Source organism: Sminthopsis crassicaudata, chromosome 5, assembly GCF_048593235.1.
Source record: "Sminthopsis crassicaudata isolate SCR6 chromosome 5, ASM4859323v1, whole genome shotgun sequence".
Classification (NCBI taxonomy): Eukaryota; Metazoa; Chordata; class Mammalia; order Dasyuromorphia; family Dasyuridae; genus Sminthopsis; species Sminthopsis crassicaudata.
In genome coordinates this window covers 141,307,380-141,325,859 of record NC_133621.1, presented here as the reverse complement: position 1 = coordinate 141,325,859, position 18,480 = coordinate 141,307,380, and the positions used below count along the sequence as shown (strand labels likewise).

At 37.0% G+C, this 18,480-nt stretch overlaps 1 protein-coding gene across 3 annotated transcripts; it reads left to right on the top strand.

Moving 5' to 3' along the window:
- Positions 1–6,633: 6,633 nt before the first annotated feature.
- Positions 6,634–18,359, top strand: CBLL1 (Cbl proto-oncogene like 1). Of its 3 annotated transcripts, none has more exons than XM_074268343.1 (7): positions 6,687–6,801; positions 7,160–7,296; positions 11,109–11,276; positions 13,831–13,928; positions 14,496–14,579; positions 16,171–16,244; positions 16,809–18,359. In XM_074268343.1, the coding sequence occupies exons 2-7, from the start codon at positions 7,284–7,286 to the stop codon at positions 17,842–17,844; spliced, it is 1,473 nt and encodes a 490-aa protein (XP_074124444.1). In that variant the 5' UTR covers positions 6,687–6,801; positions 7,160–7,283; the 3' UTR covers positions 17,845–18,359. The 3 variants fall into 3 exon arrangements, with proteins under 3 accessions (XP_074124445.1, XP_074124444.1, XP_074124443.1); XM_074268342.1 differs by having other exon boundaries at positions 6,689–6,801; positions 13,828–13,928; XM_074268344.1 differs by lacking the exon at positions 7,160–7,296 and having other exon boundaries at positions 6,634–6,801; positions 13,828–13,928.
- The last annotated feature ends 121 nt before the right edge of the window (positions 18,360–18,480 follow it).

Here is an 18,480-nt window from a genome sequence, read left to right as displayed (position 1 = left end):
GCAATATTAGCATTTTACAAATGAGAAAACTGAGGTCCTAAGACATTTAAGGATTTATACGTTATCGTAAGTAATAAGGTTCTGAGAAAGGACTTAAACTGAAAGCTCTGGACTCCAGGATCAATGCTCTTTTTGTATTCTACTCAATAGAACACAATCCATCAACTCAATACAAAACAAATACATTAGTTCTGCTTGACCTATAGCAGGTCATCTAATGTCTTGGAGAGTCAGTTTTCTCATCTATAAAATTTAGTGGGTTGGACTAGATTTCTAAAATATTTTCCAACTCCAAATGATCCCACTATGAACCATTCCATTCTCTTCAGAATACTTATTAGATTGTTAGAAAGAAGATAGTGGGAAAACCTTGTAAAGATTTGCACTAAATAATTTAGGAAAAAGGAGAACACAGGGGAATGATAAATGCAACTAAATAACATAAATGATAACACTAAAAAGTAACTGGGATCAGATTAATTTACAACAAATAATTTTAGTCCTAGAGAGAATAAAATACATACCTACTCCAGAAGAAGCTTCCTGATCAACTAAAGTCACACAAGTCCCAGGTGTGAGGAGCCAGGGCCTTGGGAATTGGTGGATTTCTTATGATCAAAATCATCATGTTCTTCACTATATACTGACCTGATGAAGGGATGAGCTTCCACATGGAGATCAGGGAAAATAAGTACCACTGTGTCCTGGTTACTTAAACTGGCTGCTGGGGCAAAGCAAACCTTGTGTTAACTATTCAATAACATGCAAGCATCCTACCATGTAATCCAAACTAAGAGAGTACTGGCTTTAGAGTTGTCTTCAATGGGGAACTTTGGGGAAAAATATTGCATATATTATAATTTGTCATTTTGTCAAAGAAGATTTCATAAAGTATATTAGGAAATGATGTTTTTAAAAGACATCATATTAATGAAAAAACTCTGCAGACTATCAAGTTTCTGAATTTGTAAAGAATATGGGGCACTATGCTCTGAAAGGAGGATAATACAATTTGCCTAATCAATATAATCACTCTAGTTTGATATGACATAATTATTTTAGTTTGATATAATGATATAATCAGTCTAGTTTGATTATATCATTATATCATACTAGATATATGTGAACTAGCCATTAGCCATTACCTAATCAATTGGGTACCTACATTGTTTCTAGGTTTTTGGTACCACAAAAAAATAGTGCTGTAAATATTTAGCTCTAAGTAGGGCCTTTTTGTTTAGTGACCACCTTGGAACTATATACTTAGCAGTGGAATCTCTGGATCAAAGGGCCTGGCATTTTTTTCTTTATTTTCTTTATTTAAAAAAAATGCAATTATTTTATTTTCAGTTCCAGATTGTATCCCTTTACGCCCCCCCCCAAAAAAAAACTAGAAGAACAAAATACTTTACAAATGAGTAATTATGCAAAACAAATATTTGCATTTGGCATATTCCTCCTACTATCCCCCCAAAAAGAAAAAAAAAAAAACAGAAAAAAATATAAGTAACTCCATACACTGAGTCCATCCTTCTGGAGGTGGATAACATTTTATCATGAGTTCTTTGGAAATGAGGTTGAGTATTATGTTAATCAGAATTAGTTCTTCACAGTTGATTTTTGTTACACTACTGCTATTACTGTGTAGACTTTTCCTAGTGCTGTTGTTCAATTTGCATCAGTTTATGTCTCATTTCAAGATTTTTCTGAAATTATTCCCTTTATTATTTCTCATAATACAATAATATTCTACCACCATCATATATCATAGCTGATGTGGTAAAAACATAGTCAGGGATGATGTGAACTCTAACCGAATTCATCCTCTTCCCATTGTCAACTTTAATCACACAAAAGAGAGGCTAAGTTCTAAGGACTTATCAGGATAACTAAGACATACTCAATTTCCCAGATCAGATAAGGGATCCATCTTCCCTGAGCATGCCTACAATTTTCCTTACAAGTAGCCTGTGGGATTGAAGTAACTTTCTCATCTCTCTATTTCCTCTTGTGTCATCATGCAGGTGCTGGAGTAGACATAATATGCATTCCATTTTGTTCTCAACCAGGATTCTCTTTACCTCTTCCCTAACTCTCTAGACCCTACCCTTAGCCTTTGCCTCAGACCTTTAAATGGCCTCCTTCATTCATAGCCCACCCTGCTCAATTACTGTGATAAGCCTGTGAGTCTTTTCACCACAATAAAGGGCTTTTGTGACTATGATAAAGTCTTTATGTGAATTTTTCTCATTGAGAACCACTCTCCCAGAGCCTAATACTTATTACATCAGTAACTTGATCATTCTCCAATTGAAGGACACTCCCTCAGCTTCCAATTCTTTTCCACTATAAAACATCCTATTACATTTTTGTTTATATGAATATGGACATTTTAATAACTTCTTTTCTTGCCTAGACTACTGCAATATTTATATATATATATATTTTTTTTTTCATTATAGCTTTTTATTTACAAGATATATGCATGGGTAATTTTTCAGCATTGACAATTGCAAAATCTTTTGTTCCAACTTTTCTCCTCATTCCCCCCACCCCTTCTCCCAGATGGTAGATTGACCATTACATACTAAATATGTTAAAGTATAAATTAAATACCATATGTGTATACATGCCCAAACAGTTATTTTGCTGTACAAACAGAATCGGACTTTGAAATATTATACAATAAGCCTATGAAGGAAATAAAAAATGCAGGCGGACAAAAATAGAGGGTTTGGGAATTCTATGTAGTGGTTCATAGCCATCTCCCAGAGTTCTTTCACTGGGTGTAGCTGGTTCAGTTCATTACCGCTCTATAGGTGGCCACGTCCATCAGAATTGATCATCATACAGTATTATTGTTGAAGTATATAATGATCTCTTGGTCCTTTTCATTTCACTCAGCATCAGTTCATGTAAGTCTCTCCATACCTTTCTGAAATCATCCTGCTAGTCATTTTTTACAGAACAATAATATTCCATAGCATTCATATACCACAATTTATTCAGCTATTCTCCGGCTGATGGGCATCCACTCAATTTCCAGTTTCTGGCCACTACAAAGAGGGCTGCCACAAACATTCTTGTACATACAGGCCCCTTTCCCTTTAACATCTCTTTGGGATATTAGCCCAGTAATAACACCTGCAATATACTTTTAATTGATCTTATTCTACACTCTCCTTTCTCATATCCATCTTCTACATAGCTGTCAAATTTTTATTTCTAAAGTTTAGATCTAACCATATTATCCAGCTCAAGAAACTTAATCAGCCTCCAGGACAAAAATACAACTTCCTTTGAAGAGACTTAAAGGTTCTCATAATTGGGCTCTAAATGACCTTTCCAGAACGAACTCGTATTCTTCTTCCTTGCAAATGGCACTTTAATCTCCTACCACTGTGGCATATTCCTAGCTCTTCCCATTTTAGGATTCTTGGTGCTTGTCAAGAAGAAGCTCAGATATCATCTCCTCTGGAAGGCTTTTCTTCATTCTCCCAATTTTTGTGTTTATTTACTTATCTGTATATATATTGCTTCTTGCCATTAAAAAGCAAGCTCTATGACAACATGAAAAGTTTTATTTTTGTACATCTTTACCACTCAGCATGGTACCTGGATGTACAATAGCATTTATTATATTTGCTGAATTCAAAGAATGAGGGAGAATTGAGGAAGGTAAGCTAAGGCATTTACATTTTAATTTATAAGTAATGGTTTTTAAGTAGGAGAATGACAGGGCCAGACATGTAATTTAAGATTATTTTAATAGCTGTGTGATGGATAGATTGATAAGTAGAGAGATAAGACAGAGAAACTAGATAAAAGATCTAGTTAAAGGTGACAGAATGGTAGTTGTATGACTGGAAATAAAAGCTATTGTGTTTGTTTGAACATATCAACAACCATTCAACAATCAAATTCAACAATCAAATATTGTCTACTGGGGAAGAATAGTTCTGAAACTGTTCCCTTTATAATTTCTTATAACAATAATATTTTATCACTATCATATATCATAACTGATGTGGTAAAACCATTGCCAGGAATGATGTAAACTCTAATCGAATCCATCCTGTTCCTATTGTCAACCTTAATTAGGAAAGGTTACAGAAGTTTAGATACAATAAAGGCCCAAGTTTAATCAAGATCTAGTTAACTCTACACTCCCTGCCTTGTCTCTTCCAAGGGTTTACAATTTACAGTGAATTATAGTAGCAGAATATGACACACCAAATTTCAGGGAACCTTGAAAGCTGGACTAAAGAATCTGAAATTTACTCTATAGATAATGACCGATTCCTCCCATTTCCCCTCCCTGTACCCCCATTCTCCTTTAAATATTAGATTGCAAGCTCCTCGAAGTTAGTATAGCCTTTTGCCTCTTTTTGAATTTTTAGACTATGACATAATCACTGACACATAGTATGTACTTAATGTTTATTGATTCCCCTAATCAGTGAAGGATTTTCATACAAATCCAGATAATTAAATCTGATCTTAAGCAGCAAGAAATTATAGTTTTCAATACATGTCATTTCCCTACTCCTTAAATTCTCTTCCCCATTCCATCATTGTTATCTCAATATGTGCTGCATTTTATATATAGGTGGATTGGTGATCAATTTGCAGCTAGTTGAATGACTAGACCTAACAATTAGGTTTGATAAACCCACAGAATAGGTGATTTATATATATATATATGTATATGTATATATACATATATATATATATATATAGTTTAGTCATCTTCTTTGGCATTCAGCAATCCAATTGGTTCTTGTGATGTGAAACATAAAACCAAAGATTTAGATTTGGAAGAGAACTTGAAAGTAATCTGGTTCAATATTGAGAGCCCCCAAAATGTAGATAACTTGACTAAGAACAATGCTAGACCTAAGGACTCTTTTCACTGTACCACAATGTTTATCAATGCCTAAGACAAAGACATGATACTTTTTTAAAAAAAATTTTGATTTTAATAGTTTTTATTTACCAGATATATGCATGGGTAATTTTATAACATTGACAATTGCCAAACATTTTTTTCCAATTTTCCCGCTCCTTTCTCCTTCCCCCAGATGGCAGGTTGACCAATACATGTTGGATGTTAGAGTATAAGTTAAATACAACATATGTATACAAGACATGATACTTTTAATAAATTTACAGATGACACAAAGCTGGGAATGCTTACTATATAATTAAAAAGTATCTAGACAGGACGGAACACTAAGCCAAATCTAATAAGACAAAGTTTAATGAGAATCCTAGGCAATCAAAATTTATTAAGCATTTACTTCATGCTAGAACCTGTGCTAAGTTCTGGGGGTACAATAATTAAAAAAAAATCCCTGCTCTCAAGGTGGGGGGTAGGGAATAACACAGAGAAAGAAGCAAGAAAGAGGGGTCCGGAGACCAGAGGGTTTCTAATTCAGGGGCACCTTGTTGAGTGAAGTTGAAACACGGCAGAGCAGCAGATGCAGAGCGGTGTATGCAAAAGTTCAGTAATAAATTATTCTTTATTAAGTGTAAGGCTTTACACTTGGGTTTCAAGGATAAAGCACTAGGCAGAGATCAAATTTCACCTACTCGACCTTCCCACAAATCACTTAATCTCTGTGAATTTACTCATTTATAGAATGAATAAAGTTCTTTTTAATCAATTGATTCCCCCCACCCCATTCCTCTCCTATAATTTTCAGGAAAGGCAAAAGTTGACCATTAAAATGTTTATGTACATGTCTATTTTAAGTTAAAGGGGAAAATTACTTGGAAGGATCTGCATTTGAGCCGAGTTACCAGTGTGTATTCTGTGTTTGAATTTTGGTTCTTTTAAAAAAATTTCACTATTAACAAATCTGTATAAAGTCCACCTACAACAACGCTACACAAAACTTGAGCGCTGTCTCTACTTTCCTTCCATCTAAGCCCCTGCTTACACAGCCTTTAAACCCCTCCCCTCCAAAAACAAAACACCAAACCCCGCTCGGAGTGTGGGATCTATTTCAGTGTGTTAAGACTTCTATGAGATCTTTAGGCTTAGATTTTTATCACCAAATGCACAAAAGCCGAGAATCGTGGTGTTGCTCACTAATTTTGCCGTGGTTAGGTTTAAGTCATCCTTCCTACCGGAGGTAGGGCTTTAGAAGGGACTAGAAGCCGGCGGAGTAGGGGAGGGAGGGAGTTCAGAGATAGGACATAGCCAAAGAAAGTGCCAGAGCCAGTAATGTAGTATCTTGTTCAGTCAAAACAGGTGCCCCGAACGTGAAACCGTACAACACTTAGAGGTCAGGTTAAGGCACGGGGGTGGGGGATGGGGGAAGAAGAGCTATATGGGGGTGGTGTTGGGGGCGCCTATACCCCAGCACGTCAAACTCCCTCATTCTTAGTCTGAAACATTCTTTTGGGGACCTCGGGAAGGACTTTCTTTTAGGGGAAAAAGTAAAACCCAAACAACTACATAAACTTTTTTTTTTTTTTTTTTTAACTTTCATGAAGTTATGGGATGCGGGAGCGGCCCGGTCTCTCGAGTGCTTCGCCCCACCAGCCCCACCCGCCAAGGCGAAAACAAAACACGAAACAAAAGGTCGCAGGTCCTAGCTCCCCGCCCGGATCCCGCACGCAGACCCTGAGACCCTCGGGCCAGCCGGCCGTCCAACCACGCCTTCTCAAGACTCGTTCGAGTTTTCCGCCGCCGGTAGGGAGGAACGCGGAGAGCTCAGGAGTCCTAACGGCTGGGCCTGCGCACGGAGAACAGCCAGCTGAAGGGGAGTGTGTGGAAGCGAGAGGAGGCTGGAGGTAAGGGGGGTGAGGTGTGTATGTGTGTGTGGTGATGATGGGGGGAGGGGGGAGGGTGTTATTCAGTGCAAACTACAAGTCCCAGGAGGCCAGTCTTCGCGAGGTCGGGAGAAACCGCGGAGGCTGTCGGAAGTTGAAGTACCTCGACCAGGAAATACGGCCCCCCGTCCATCTCCATCCGCTCTCTCCCGCCAAAGGGAGAAGAGGTTTGATCTTGGAGGATGGACTTTTGTTTCTGGAGCTAGAGGGCCGCCCAGGCGACCTCCTCTGTCATGAAACCGTTTCTGTGCGCTCCCACTTTTCTTTTCTTTTCTCCCTTGTCCCGTCCCAAACTCCTCCGAACTTTTTCCTTTTCCAGTCCCCGGCAAAAGGCATCTTCGTCTCATTTCCGCTGACTGGGCTCAGTCGGGTTTTTGCGCACGCGCCCGTGGCGACTCGGGTGCCGCTGACTTCCGCTCCCAGAGTGCACCTCGAGCCGAATCATGGACCACACTGGTAAGGAGGTGGAGGGGGGGGGTCTCGTTTACATGGACCCCTCGGCCGGTCCGAGACCCGCCGTCGCCCGGCTGGCGTAGCGGAACCGGGCTCGCCCTGAGGGGATGGGTTCCAGTGGCGAGGGAGGACTTCCACCTGCTCCTATTCTCTCTTTTCCTTCCTCCCTCTTGGCCGTGCCCGGCTGGGGCCTGATGTCTCTCGGCCTACACCCCTCCCTTCACACACCCCCGCCCTCCCCTTGCGCTGCAGCCTCGGCGCTGCCTCGGTCCGGTGTGGGACCGAGGGGCTGCGTGGGGGGGATGGGGCACTGTATTCTCCTCGAGGCCTCCTTCCCTCTCTTCTCTCCTCCCCCTATCTTCGGTGTCTCGCGGCTTGTGCCGGCCGGGGCTGTTTTCCGGCCGGTTTAGGGCTTTGGGGAAGGGAGGGGACCTTAGGGAGCCCAACGCTGGCTCCGTGGTAGTAGAGAGACTCCAGGCTAGACGTTCCTGCACTTTCCTCCTTCCTCGTAGTTGCGGGCGGACGCTTCGGTTGTCCTCCAGCTTCGTTGTTGTCGGTCCCGTGTGTGTTGTAGGTAGGGTGAGGAAGCCGGATATGATCTCAGGTTCCACTTTAGCGCAGTCTTTGTATGAAGTCCAAACCGTACCCCACTATTACTCCCCTCTTCTCTTTACTTGCCATTTGGGCCTTTTGCAAATGAGAACTTAAAACCGAAGGCGCTTCCTCCTTTTTGACTCTTGGTTTATCATCGACTCGCTCTCTCTCCTCAGCCACTTTGTTAATCTTACTTTTGGCCCCTTTGTAAGCGTGCTTGTAGGGCTTGTAGTCTCGAAAGTAAAATTTTGTCTGTTTAGTCCTTGTTGGGAAACTGTGCCAGTCCTTTATGGATTCCTTCTCCATTGAAATTAGTGCAAACAAGTTAAGTGACTTGCCCAGGGTCTCAGCGAGCGGGCTGTGTGTGTATATGTGTATATGTATTTGAACTCGGTTCTTCTGACCCATCCAGCTATCCACTGAGCTCCTCCCCCAAAAGTAGTAAAATATTTACCTCTGTTGGAAGGCAGATAGATATTTTTATGGGGTCATGTTATGTTTTAGATGATCCTAATATTTTAAAATCGAGCTTGAGAAAAATTATGATAGAATGGCCAAACATTGTTTTCTTATTGCAAGTTCCGTGTTCCTTATCAAGAGTTTTTGCAAGAAAAAGTTAATTAGAATGTGAGCTCCTTGAGGGCAAGGACCTGGTTTTGCCTTTCGTTGTATCTCCCCAATTTAGCACATGTATCTGGTACATAATAAGTATTTAATAAGTGCTTGTTGACTTACTGATTTATAGCAAGAAATGTTTTTCAAAACACGGGCAAGCATACAGTCTAGTAATAGTAAACATGGCTTGTTTATGAGCTCCAATCAAAGGTATAGTGCAACTTAAGACACAAAAAGCAGTTCAATAAAGAAAGGCTTTACCAGTTGAAGCTGAAACCAGAGAACTTTTTTAGCTATGTTGTGTACAGACACCCTAGTTGAGGCTTTTCAGCTTCATATAAAACTTAAACTATGGGTAGTATTCACTTTAGATGTGAAGAGGTAGCAATACATACTGTTATTAGAAAAACAATTTTGAACTTTTAATATTAGAATCAGGTTTAAGCAAGGAAAAAAACCAAACCAAAAAGTTAATGCCAACAGTCCTCTTTACCTGACTTTTGGCTCTTGTGGAAGCTTTTAAATGCCTTCACTAGGAAAAGCAGCAAAAGTGAAAGGTAAAAATGAAATAAATTGATTTGAATGAACTTTTAGTGAAAGTGTTATGGAAATAGACTGCAATTTTGGTTAGAATTTTTTTTTTAAACTGTCTGATAGTATTTTTTCCTCTTGTCCTTGTTATTTGAGTCACACTTGTAATGTCCCCACCTTATTTTAAAACCATGTCTTGTTAAGGAATGGTTGTTATAAAATAATGCTAAAAAATTGGTAATGAAAAATGTTTTGAATTATTTTGTTGGCATTTTACTTCTTGGAATTCCTTTTAGTAAATCTTTTCTTATCTTTCCAATTGTTGATGCTTACCTTCTCTTTGTATTTACTTGTCTGTGTATGTTTTAAATGCTGTATAATAAAAAGCATTTTAATAAATATCTGTGGATTGATTATTGATTAATATTGTTCCCCTTCTTCCCTTCCCATGAAGGCAGGAACTTTTCATTTGTTTTTGTACGTACTCATAGTCCCTAGCTATAAGCAGGCATTTAATAAATGCTTCTTGAAGTGCAGTTTCAGTTTCCAATCTTCCCCTTCATATATTCATAGATTCCTATTGATTAGAAGACTGAATTGTAGAATTGAGCATCAGCTTTTACTTATAAGAAACCTAGAAATATGATCTTGAAGTTAGTTCTACCTAAATCCACTTTGAACAGTTTTAGCTAGCTATCTTAAAAATCCTTAGACATCACAATAATTTATTGAAGTACTTGACAAAAGTAATTGAAAAAATAAATTTTAATTAACTGAAATTTAACCTAGTTTTGCAAGTAAAAAGTAACTTGTTTTTCATAAATCTCAGCATTAGTTATATCAGGAAAATAATGTTTGTGTTACACATTTAGAAGTGCATATCTCTCTACCTATGCAATAAATGTGTTTTGGAGATAAGAGCCCCTTCTCCCTTTTTTAAAACTATTAACATTAACCTTTACAGCTAATTGAGCAAATAAGTGATTTGTGGGGCCAAGGAAGCCTGTTTTGGTCTGATTTAGACTTAGTTGTCCTCATAGTCATGTTGTACTTTTCAACCTATTTGGGTGGGAAAAAATATTGCTTAGCAGCAAGTCTGAGCAATGATATAGATCTAGGAATGCCTTATATCTTAGATAGACCTCATTTTTTAATTTTTAAATTTATTTAAGATTATATTTATTTTTAAATATACCTTATTTCTTCTTTTACCCTTCTTTTGTACCACAGGAATATGGTTCCTACTTATTCTGCTATTTAAGGGTAGTATACTATTATTTAATGTTTTATGATTTACCTTTCTTTAATAAAACGCCTGCACATGAAAATAATTTATCTAATATTTGTATCCACATCCCTTTTAAAGATTCTGTTATTATGTAAATATATTTAATCACTTGCCAAATAACAAAGATCTGTACTAGGAAAAATTTTATTTAGGAAAAATAATTCTTATATTAAGTATTTATTATGTTAAAATATTATTTATAAGAAAAATATTGTCTGCTTTAAAACATCCAGAATTTCATTTGGGGGGTGGGGGGGGGTCACTGCTACCCGATGCAGATAGCTGATGAATTGCTGTGGCCATAGACTTTCATCATCTAATGACTACATTTGTTCAGTAATTAATGTTTACAAACTTAGCAAGGCTGGTCCTTAAATGACAACCTATCAGAGACCTTATCTTTGAAGTCTTTCCAACTTGGTGTAGGATCTTTCCACTGGAGTAGCCTTAGAAAACCTGGCTTCATCTCTGCATCATGATAAGGTATTAGGGATGGGAATTTAGTGGAAGCTGAAAGAGAAATCAAAATTTTAAAATTAAGACATCTCTTGTCTCATGGAATTAAAAAATTGGTGAGGAATTGTCATGACAATGTTCAGACATTTCATATAAAAATAAAAGTTTTGAACAGAAAATAGAAAAAAACTGCAACTAAACATGTGGTTATGGTTTTTTAAATCAGGACTTCTAACATTTAAAGCATAGCAATATTTGATAGGTTATTCATATTTTTTGCAAAATGTTTTAAGTGAGAAAACTGAAAGAAGTCACTTTTATTTTAATATAGACAATGATTTGCAAGGCACTAATAGTTCTGGATCGTTGGGTGGTCTTGATGTTCGAAGACGAATCCCTATAAAGCTAATCTCCAAACAGACTAACAAAGCCAAACCTGCTCCTCGAACGCCAAGGACTATGAACAGGATGCCTTCTAAGACACAACCTGGTGATGAAGGTAATGTATTTGAAATAGTTGCTTGTCACGTTATTGTCTTTGTCCAGTAACATCCTGACTGTATATAATTCCCACAATGTAGCCCATGCAATTTTAATCTTTTCCATTGCCTTTTATTGTTATGTCATTTTATCATTCTTTCCAATCCTCTTATTTTGATTTTTTTCTTTTTTTACTTTGCCTTTTAATGTTTATATATGTTGAAGTTTAAAACCAAAATCCTGAATCTGTTAAGAATTTTTCTCTACTCTCAACTTTTACCAAATATCTACTTTTCAATTTTAACACTTAAAAACAATGACCTTCCAGCCTGAGATGCAGTCCTTCCCTAATGATATATAGGATACTCCCTGGGAGAGGACTTGATTTGATCAGGCAATTCCCAGATGAGAAAACATGGTTTTTGCATTGATGTCACAGATACACAAAGGACAATGAAAAGTTTTTGCTGTTGGCTGCTTCAGAGATTAGTTGGGTGTTAAAAATACTTATTACCCTCCAGCCCCGCTTTTGTTTTAAGTCCTAGTTGGTATGAGACTTATGAATGTGATAATATAGTAAATTTGGGAAACTTTTCAGAAAGTTTCCAAAAAACTAACACTACCACTGGATCACATTTATTAAGATTGCTCCACTTTTGTACTCTAGTGTATTTTTTCCTTTTTAAATGTAACTTAATAGTAGTGCTTTTGTACAACCTTTAGTATGTTCTCTTATCAGTACTTTTCCATGCTTACTATTTTTATTTGTTGGAGGCTATTTTGACCAAGCTCACGACTAATTTAAAACTGTATATATTGTGGCTGTTATCCTTCTAGTTTCTATTCCAGAAGGCATGACAGAAATCTTCTCTTAACTTCACTTTCTGAAATTGAATTGAATTCTTTTTTTTTTTTTCCTTTTTCTTTCTTTTTTTTTTTTTTAATTTTGATGAGGCAATTGGGGTTAAGTGACTTGCCTAAGGTCACACAGCTAGGAAGTGTGTCTGAGACCAAATTTAAACTCAGGGTCCTCCTGACTTCAGGGTTGGTGCTCTATATGTTGTGCATCTAGCTGCCCCTCAATTGAATTGAATTCTAATTAGAATCAGTAGTGTTGCCAGTTATATGTTTTTAAATGAAATGAGATGATTAAGGTTGATATTTTAACTAAGCCCTCCCAAATTAAGTCCCCTTGTCCTTGATGTTTCTCCAAAGTTGTCCTGTATTGAGCAATTGGATATGTGGCATCAAATTGCTCTTTATTTTGGAAAAGATAAATTTTCCATATGGTAAATGAACTTTTATTAAGTGCTTACTATGTGCTAAGCTCTGGGGATGCAAATAAAAGCAAAGATGGTCCCTGCCCTTAAGGAACTGACAGTCTAATGGAGGAAGATTATAGACAGAAGGAGGCTTAAAAGAGAAAGGAGCCTAAATGGTGAGTTCCAGGAAGTCCATAAACTGGGTTAATAGTAAGTGGGGAGAAAACTCAAGAAGATGGAGTGAGCTCACTAAATAGATGATCTGGAACTCCTGATCTTGATCTTTAGGCATAAAGTGGGCTTTGTTGAGATGTGAATACTAGGAAGATTCAATCTGGCAATATACGAGAATTTTTCAGTGATGAATTTCCTGGGAAAGGGAGTGTATGTGGAAAGGTTCAGAAAAGTCCAAAAACTGTGGAGTTAGTGGCAACCCTTCTGTAACATTAAGAGTCTGTAAAATTGAATCAGACCCTTGAGAGGTTAAGTGACTTGCCCTTGTTATGTAGGTAATTTTTGGACCTCAGATCTTCTGATTCCAAGGGCAACTCTTTAGTCACTCCACTCTGCTGGCTCCCCTCTTATCACACAGAGGTTATAATTAAAAAAAGAATGGTGCCATTTGAATTTTTCTAGTAAACTATTATTTTCATTTCAGAAATGAAAAGTGGAATAATCTTTTATTTAATAATTCTGTCATGAAACCTAGGACTTAGGAATGGAAGAATCCCTGAAAAGTGTTCTTATATTAAAAAAAAAAAAATCTTAGTTTTTCCTTTTTGAAAGAAAGATTGTTTCTGAGATATATCTTTTGTTGTGTATGTGAGGCAATTAAGGTTAAGTGACTGGTCCAATATCACATAGCTAGTAAGTGTTGGGTATCTGAGACCAGATTTGAACATAGTGTTTCTTGACTCCAGATCTGTGATTTCATTGGCATGGAGATTCCTTTTTTGACCCATGGAGATTGGCATCTTCTCTGTAATATATATTTAGAGAGTGACATGGCACAAGAGAGGTTAAATGATCTCTTACTTAGGGACTTACCTACCTAGGGATACCTTGCCAGTGTGTCATCTGCAGAGCCTAAATTCAGGTCTTCCTGCTTTTCAGATTGGTTCTCTAATCACTACATCATCCTGTCACAAATGAGGATTGTACTTATTATCCTTAAAATGTGTTATTTTATATGGATTATGTATGATCAGTGAAATCAAAGAATTTGACTAGTTATTTGCTAGATGTACTTCATCAGTGACTTAATTCAGTTTAAAAAGTTTGTAGGTAATGCTTGTTTTTTCTCCTCAGAAGGATTTGATTATAATGAAGAAGAACGATATGACTGTAAAGGGGGTGACATGTTTGGAAATCAACGAAGGTTTCCTGGACACATTTTTTGGGATTTTCAGGTATAACTTTTTATATGTACATAGATGTGTACTTTTTTTTGGTTGTTGTGATTTATAATCTTTGGGGAACTCTGTGTGAGTGTCACTCTACTTTATTAAGTGAATAGTTTGTCTTTAATTTAGATTATTGCCTAAATCACTGAGAGGTTGAGAAACTTGTCCCTAATCGGTTAGTATTTGTCAAAGGCAGTACTTAGCTGGCTAAGTCTTCTGATTCCAAGAGTCATCCTCTATCTGTTGTGCTATGCTTTCATAAATGTAGTTTAAAATATTGTGAAGAACAGATAGTCTTGGAATAAATTACATATAAATTAATATTTTTCTTTATTTAACCAACATTTCTATTGTGTATAATGTATAGTACTAGGTGATGGTTAAGATAAAAAGAAAAATAAAATATAGTCCTTGCACAATAGTTCCACAAGAAACTCTTTTAATAGCTATCATGACATTGATATAAATTAATTTTTAAATTAGCATTTGTAAAATAGACCCTAGCATAGTGTCAGTGATAATACTCTTAACCTAGTATAAGAAGACAATCTAATAATAATATCATTTCAACAGATAAACATCTTAGGTGAAAAGGATGATACTCCAGTTCATTTCTGTGATAAGTGTGGATTACCTATTAAAATTTATGGGCGAATGGTAAGTATTATTGAATTAAATGGATTACCTGATATATATCAAGTCTGCCCTATACTAACTATATACTTTTTGCCCTTCCCTGTGTGAGTAGGCACTGGAGAAGTTTTCTAGAGGAGCCTTCGTTAGGCACTTGGTTCCTCTGGGTTAAGTCCTCAGGTAAATGGTACAATTAAATCCTACCATCATTCTCCCTTCCCTATATAAGATTCTGCAGGATATCCTGCCTGTGGGCACACATTTTGTTCATGGCTTAACCCATTTCAGTCACAAAATTACATGTGTTCACATTACCTCTACCAAAGACTGTATCCCAGCAAAGCTTATCATCATGGATGGACATGGAATTTCCATCAAGGGGACATTTGACCCGGTGTTAAAAACCAAGCTTAATTTTGATGGCTTTTCCCCATTTTTTGCTAAATCTAATAGAAATTTGATTATTCTTTTGAATTAAAGACATTAAACCTTGAATCATTTAAAGTTTCATGCTTTATTTGCAGTTCAATACCTTGTTTATTATGTCTCACTGAGAGAAAATGATCCTAACTCCTGGCTTAGATTGCTTAAGTTCCATTTAAGATTTTTCAGTCATTTTCAGCCACAATGATGGTCTACATTATGATTGATGTAAAAGATATGTTACTTTTACCTTCTAATTTTCTATAAAGTAATAATGCACATATTTTTTCATTATTAGCTTATAATAGTATTATGCATCTCTTATCAGTTTATAACATTTGTTAGTGACATCAGAATCCCTTTGACCTCTTTTTGTTCTACTTTTCATTAAACAAAATGTAACTTTGAAGTTCTCTTGGAGTCTCATTCCTATGGTTTATGAGTTTGATTTCTTTTATCCTAACTTCCTTTTATCCCTGACAGTTCCTTTTGTTGTCTATCTTCCTCCTTCATTTTCATTCCTTGGCCACTATCTTTTCTTCTCTAGATTAATACATTGACTGGGAAATAAGTCAGTTCTGTTGCTTAGAAGGTAGTTATTTTAGTTTTGTGTTCAGCTACTGTACTAAATTGAATTATGGGATAGTTTTATAACAGCTAATTTATTTGTTTTAGATTAATATACTCTTGCATATTCCCTTATTTATGGAAGAGCATTGTTGTTCTCACATGATGTTGCAAAGCATTATATATCCTGTAAAGCAGGATATAAGATTTGTATTACTGAAGCCTAATTTTAAATAGTAACTTTTAAATCTGCTTGTTTTACTATAAAGTGGAATAATGGATAATAAATACAATTGTTCTGTCAGAATAAGATAGTCTTTCAATTGCTATGTGACTGATTATTGATTGCTGTATTTTTATTGTGAGATAAATGAGAAGAACATTTTGTTGGAAATAAGACTTTTTTGGAAGGAGAAATATGATGTATATTAAATAGATTTAAATTAATTAAAGAAATCATATATTGTTTTATAATATCTAGGAAAAATAGATAAAAATAGGAAAAAAATCTAGGAAAATGAAGCTATTAGAATTTCCATGTCTTTGGCATTTGATAAATGTTAATTTTTTCATAGAAAAATTATAAGTTAATATAAGATGATGACTTTATGATCTCTGTTTACAGATCCCATGCAAGCATGTTTTTTGCTATGACTGTGCTATTTTGCATGAGAAAAAGGCAGATAAAATGTGCCCAGGGTAAGAACATTAAATTTTAAAACAAAAGTTTTTGTACTGTAGTGATTGATAATGATTGTGTATTTGCCTTGAGGTTCTTTCACTAAAGTCCTTTTGTAAAAGTTGCTAATAAGAGTTAGATTGTGTTAAACTTAAGCTGATAAACCACTTTTGATGCTGGTGTTCTGTACTGCATTTTAAGCTCTAGGCTTCTTAAGACCTAAGGTCAGATTGGAAATGAAGATCATTGCACATGGGTTGATTTTTTTTTTTTTTTTTTTTGATTATGACCCTCTGGGTCAGATGCTAATGGTTCCAGAAAAAAAATTGTACAGTTTGGAATATCTAGGAGAGACTGTCTCTCTTTCTATTACTAGTTAAGAGAAGGTCCTCTACTTCCTGAGAGAAAGAAATTATTTGTTGCCAGTCCATTTACATTTCTGTTTTCCTTCTTTCAATTATCTATTCCCATTTAGCTTAGCCTTTTAGTTATTGATAGTATATGATGAGAGGTAGGATTTTGTAAAGTACAGAGTGTTGGAGGTTGTTGTTATTGGTTAACCAATGTATTTTCTTCTAATTTAGCTGTAATGATCCTGTGCAGCGAATTGAGCAGTGTATGCGGGGTTCTCTCTTCATGTGTAGCATTGTTCAAGGGTGCAAAAGAACGTACTTGTCTCAGAGAGACTTACAGGCTCACATCAACCACCGTCATATGAGAGCTGCAAAACCTGTTACTCGTCCTCCAATTGAAAATGTTCATCCTCCTATTGCCCCACCACCAGCTGAAATTCCTGATCGCTTTATAATGCCTCCAGACAAGCACCACATGAGCCATATTCCGCCAAAGCAGCACATCATGATGCCACCACCTCCTTTGCAACATGTGCCACATGAGCATTATAATCAACCCCATGAGGATATTCGAGCTCCTCCTGCGGAGTTGTCAATGGCTCCACCTCCACCTCGTTCAGTCAGTCAGGAAACCTTTCGAATTTCAACAAGAAAACACAGCAATTTAATAACTGTCCCTATTCAGGATGATTCAAATTCAGGTGCCAGAGAACCACCACCTCCAGCCCCAGCACCTACTCACCATCATCCTGAATATCAGGGTCAACCAGTGGTTTCTCACCCTCATCATATTATGCCTCCACAGCAACATTATGCACCACCACCTCCTCCTCCACCACCAATAAGCCATCCAATGCAGCATCCTCCCCAGGCAGCAGGTACTCCTCATATGGTTTATAGCCAAGCTCCTCCTCCACCAATGACCTCTGCTCCACCACCAATTACCCCACCCCCTGGACACATCATTGCCCAGATGCCACCATATATGAATCACCCTCCACCAGGACCTCCTCCTCCTCAACATGGTGGACCCCCTGTAAATGCCCCCCCTCCTCACCACTATAATCCTAACTCTTTGCCACAATTCACTGAAGATCAAGGAACTCTAAGCCCTCCATTCACACAGCCAGGGGGAATGAGTCCTGGTATATGGCCTGCACCAAGAGGGCCACCTCCGCCTCCAAGAATGCAGGGTCCACCCTCTCAAGCCCCACTTCCTGGACCACATCATCCTGATCAGACAAGATATAGACCATATTACCAATGATAGTAGTGTTTTGAACTGAAGATACAATGAGGGTTGGGGGAGGGAGGGGACTTTATGCATTTTGAGGGAGGAAAAGCACCTCTTACAGAGGTGACTATAAAACACTCTTAGGGTCTTGTATCTTAAAATGTTTTTAAGCCTTGACCTTAGGACTGACTTCAAGTATACTGTAGTGCAGATAAGTGGCTCAATAGAGCACAAGTATATTTTAACAACTTTGTGCCCCTAGTGTGGTAAATGGCCCCAGAGTTGATCATTTTGTAATATTATTTCCTGGGAAAAAAAATCAGACATTGTACCACTTTCAGAAGTATTGCTTTTGTTAAATCCAATGTTTAGTTTTTCTTGTGATAACGTTTTGTTAACCTGTGTAAAATAATTAAATTTCAATATGGTTGTAAAAGATGCTATTTTTTATGTGAACTTGAGTGGAGTTGCATACTATTTCTTAAAACCATATGTTTTGCCACTAATATTTTCCCAAAGGTTACAATAAAATGCTACGAGTATACAAATTTTTCTAGAGTTTACTATAAGGCAGACAGCTAATGGTAAAGTACAATTCTTCCACATTCAAGGCACTGCACTGAAAGTCATAGGCACAGTATGTTTTGCACTTCACTTAAATGCCTTTGA

What these genes read in the sequence shown, in the direction of transcription:
- CBLL1 (XM_074268342.1), top strand. An exon ending in GACACAACCTGGTGATGAAG is followed by an intron (nt 11,277 to 13,827) that starts GTAATGTATTTG and finishes TTTTCTCCTCAG; the next exon opens with AAGGATTTGATTATAATGAA. An exon ending in GCAGATAAAATGTGCCCAGG is followed by an intron (nt 16,245 to 16,808) that starts GTAAGAACATTA and finishes CTTCTAATTTAG; the next exon opens with CTGTAATGATCCTGTGCAGC.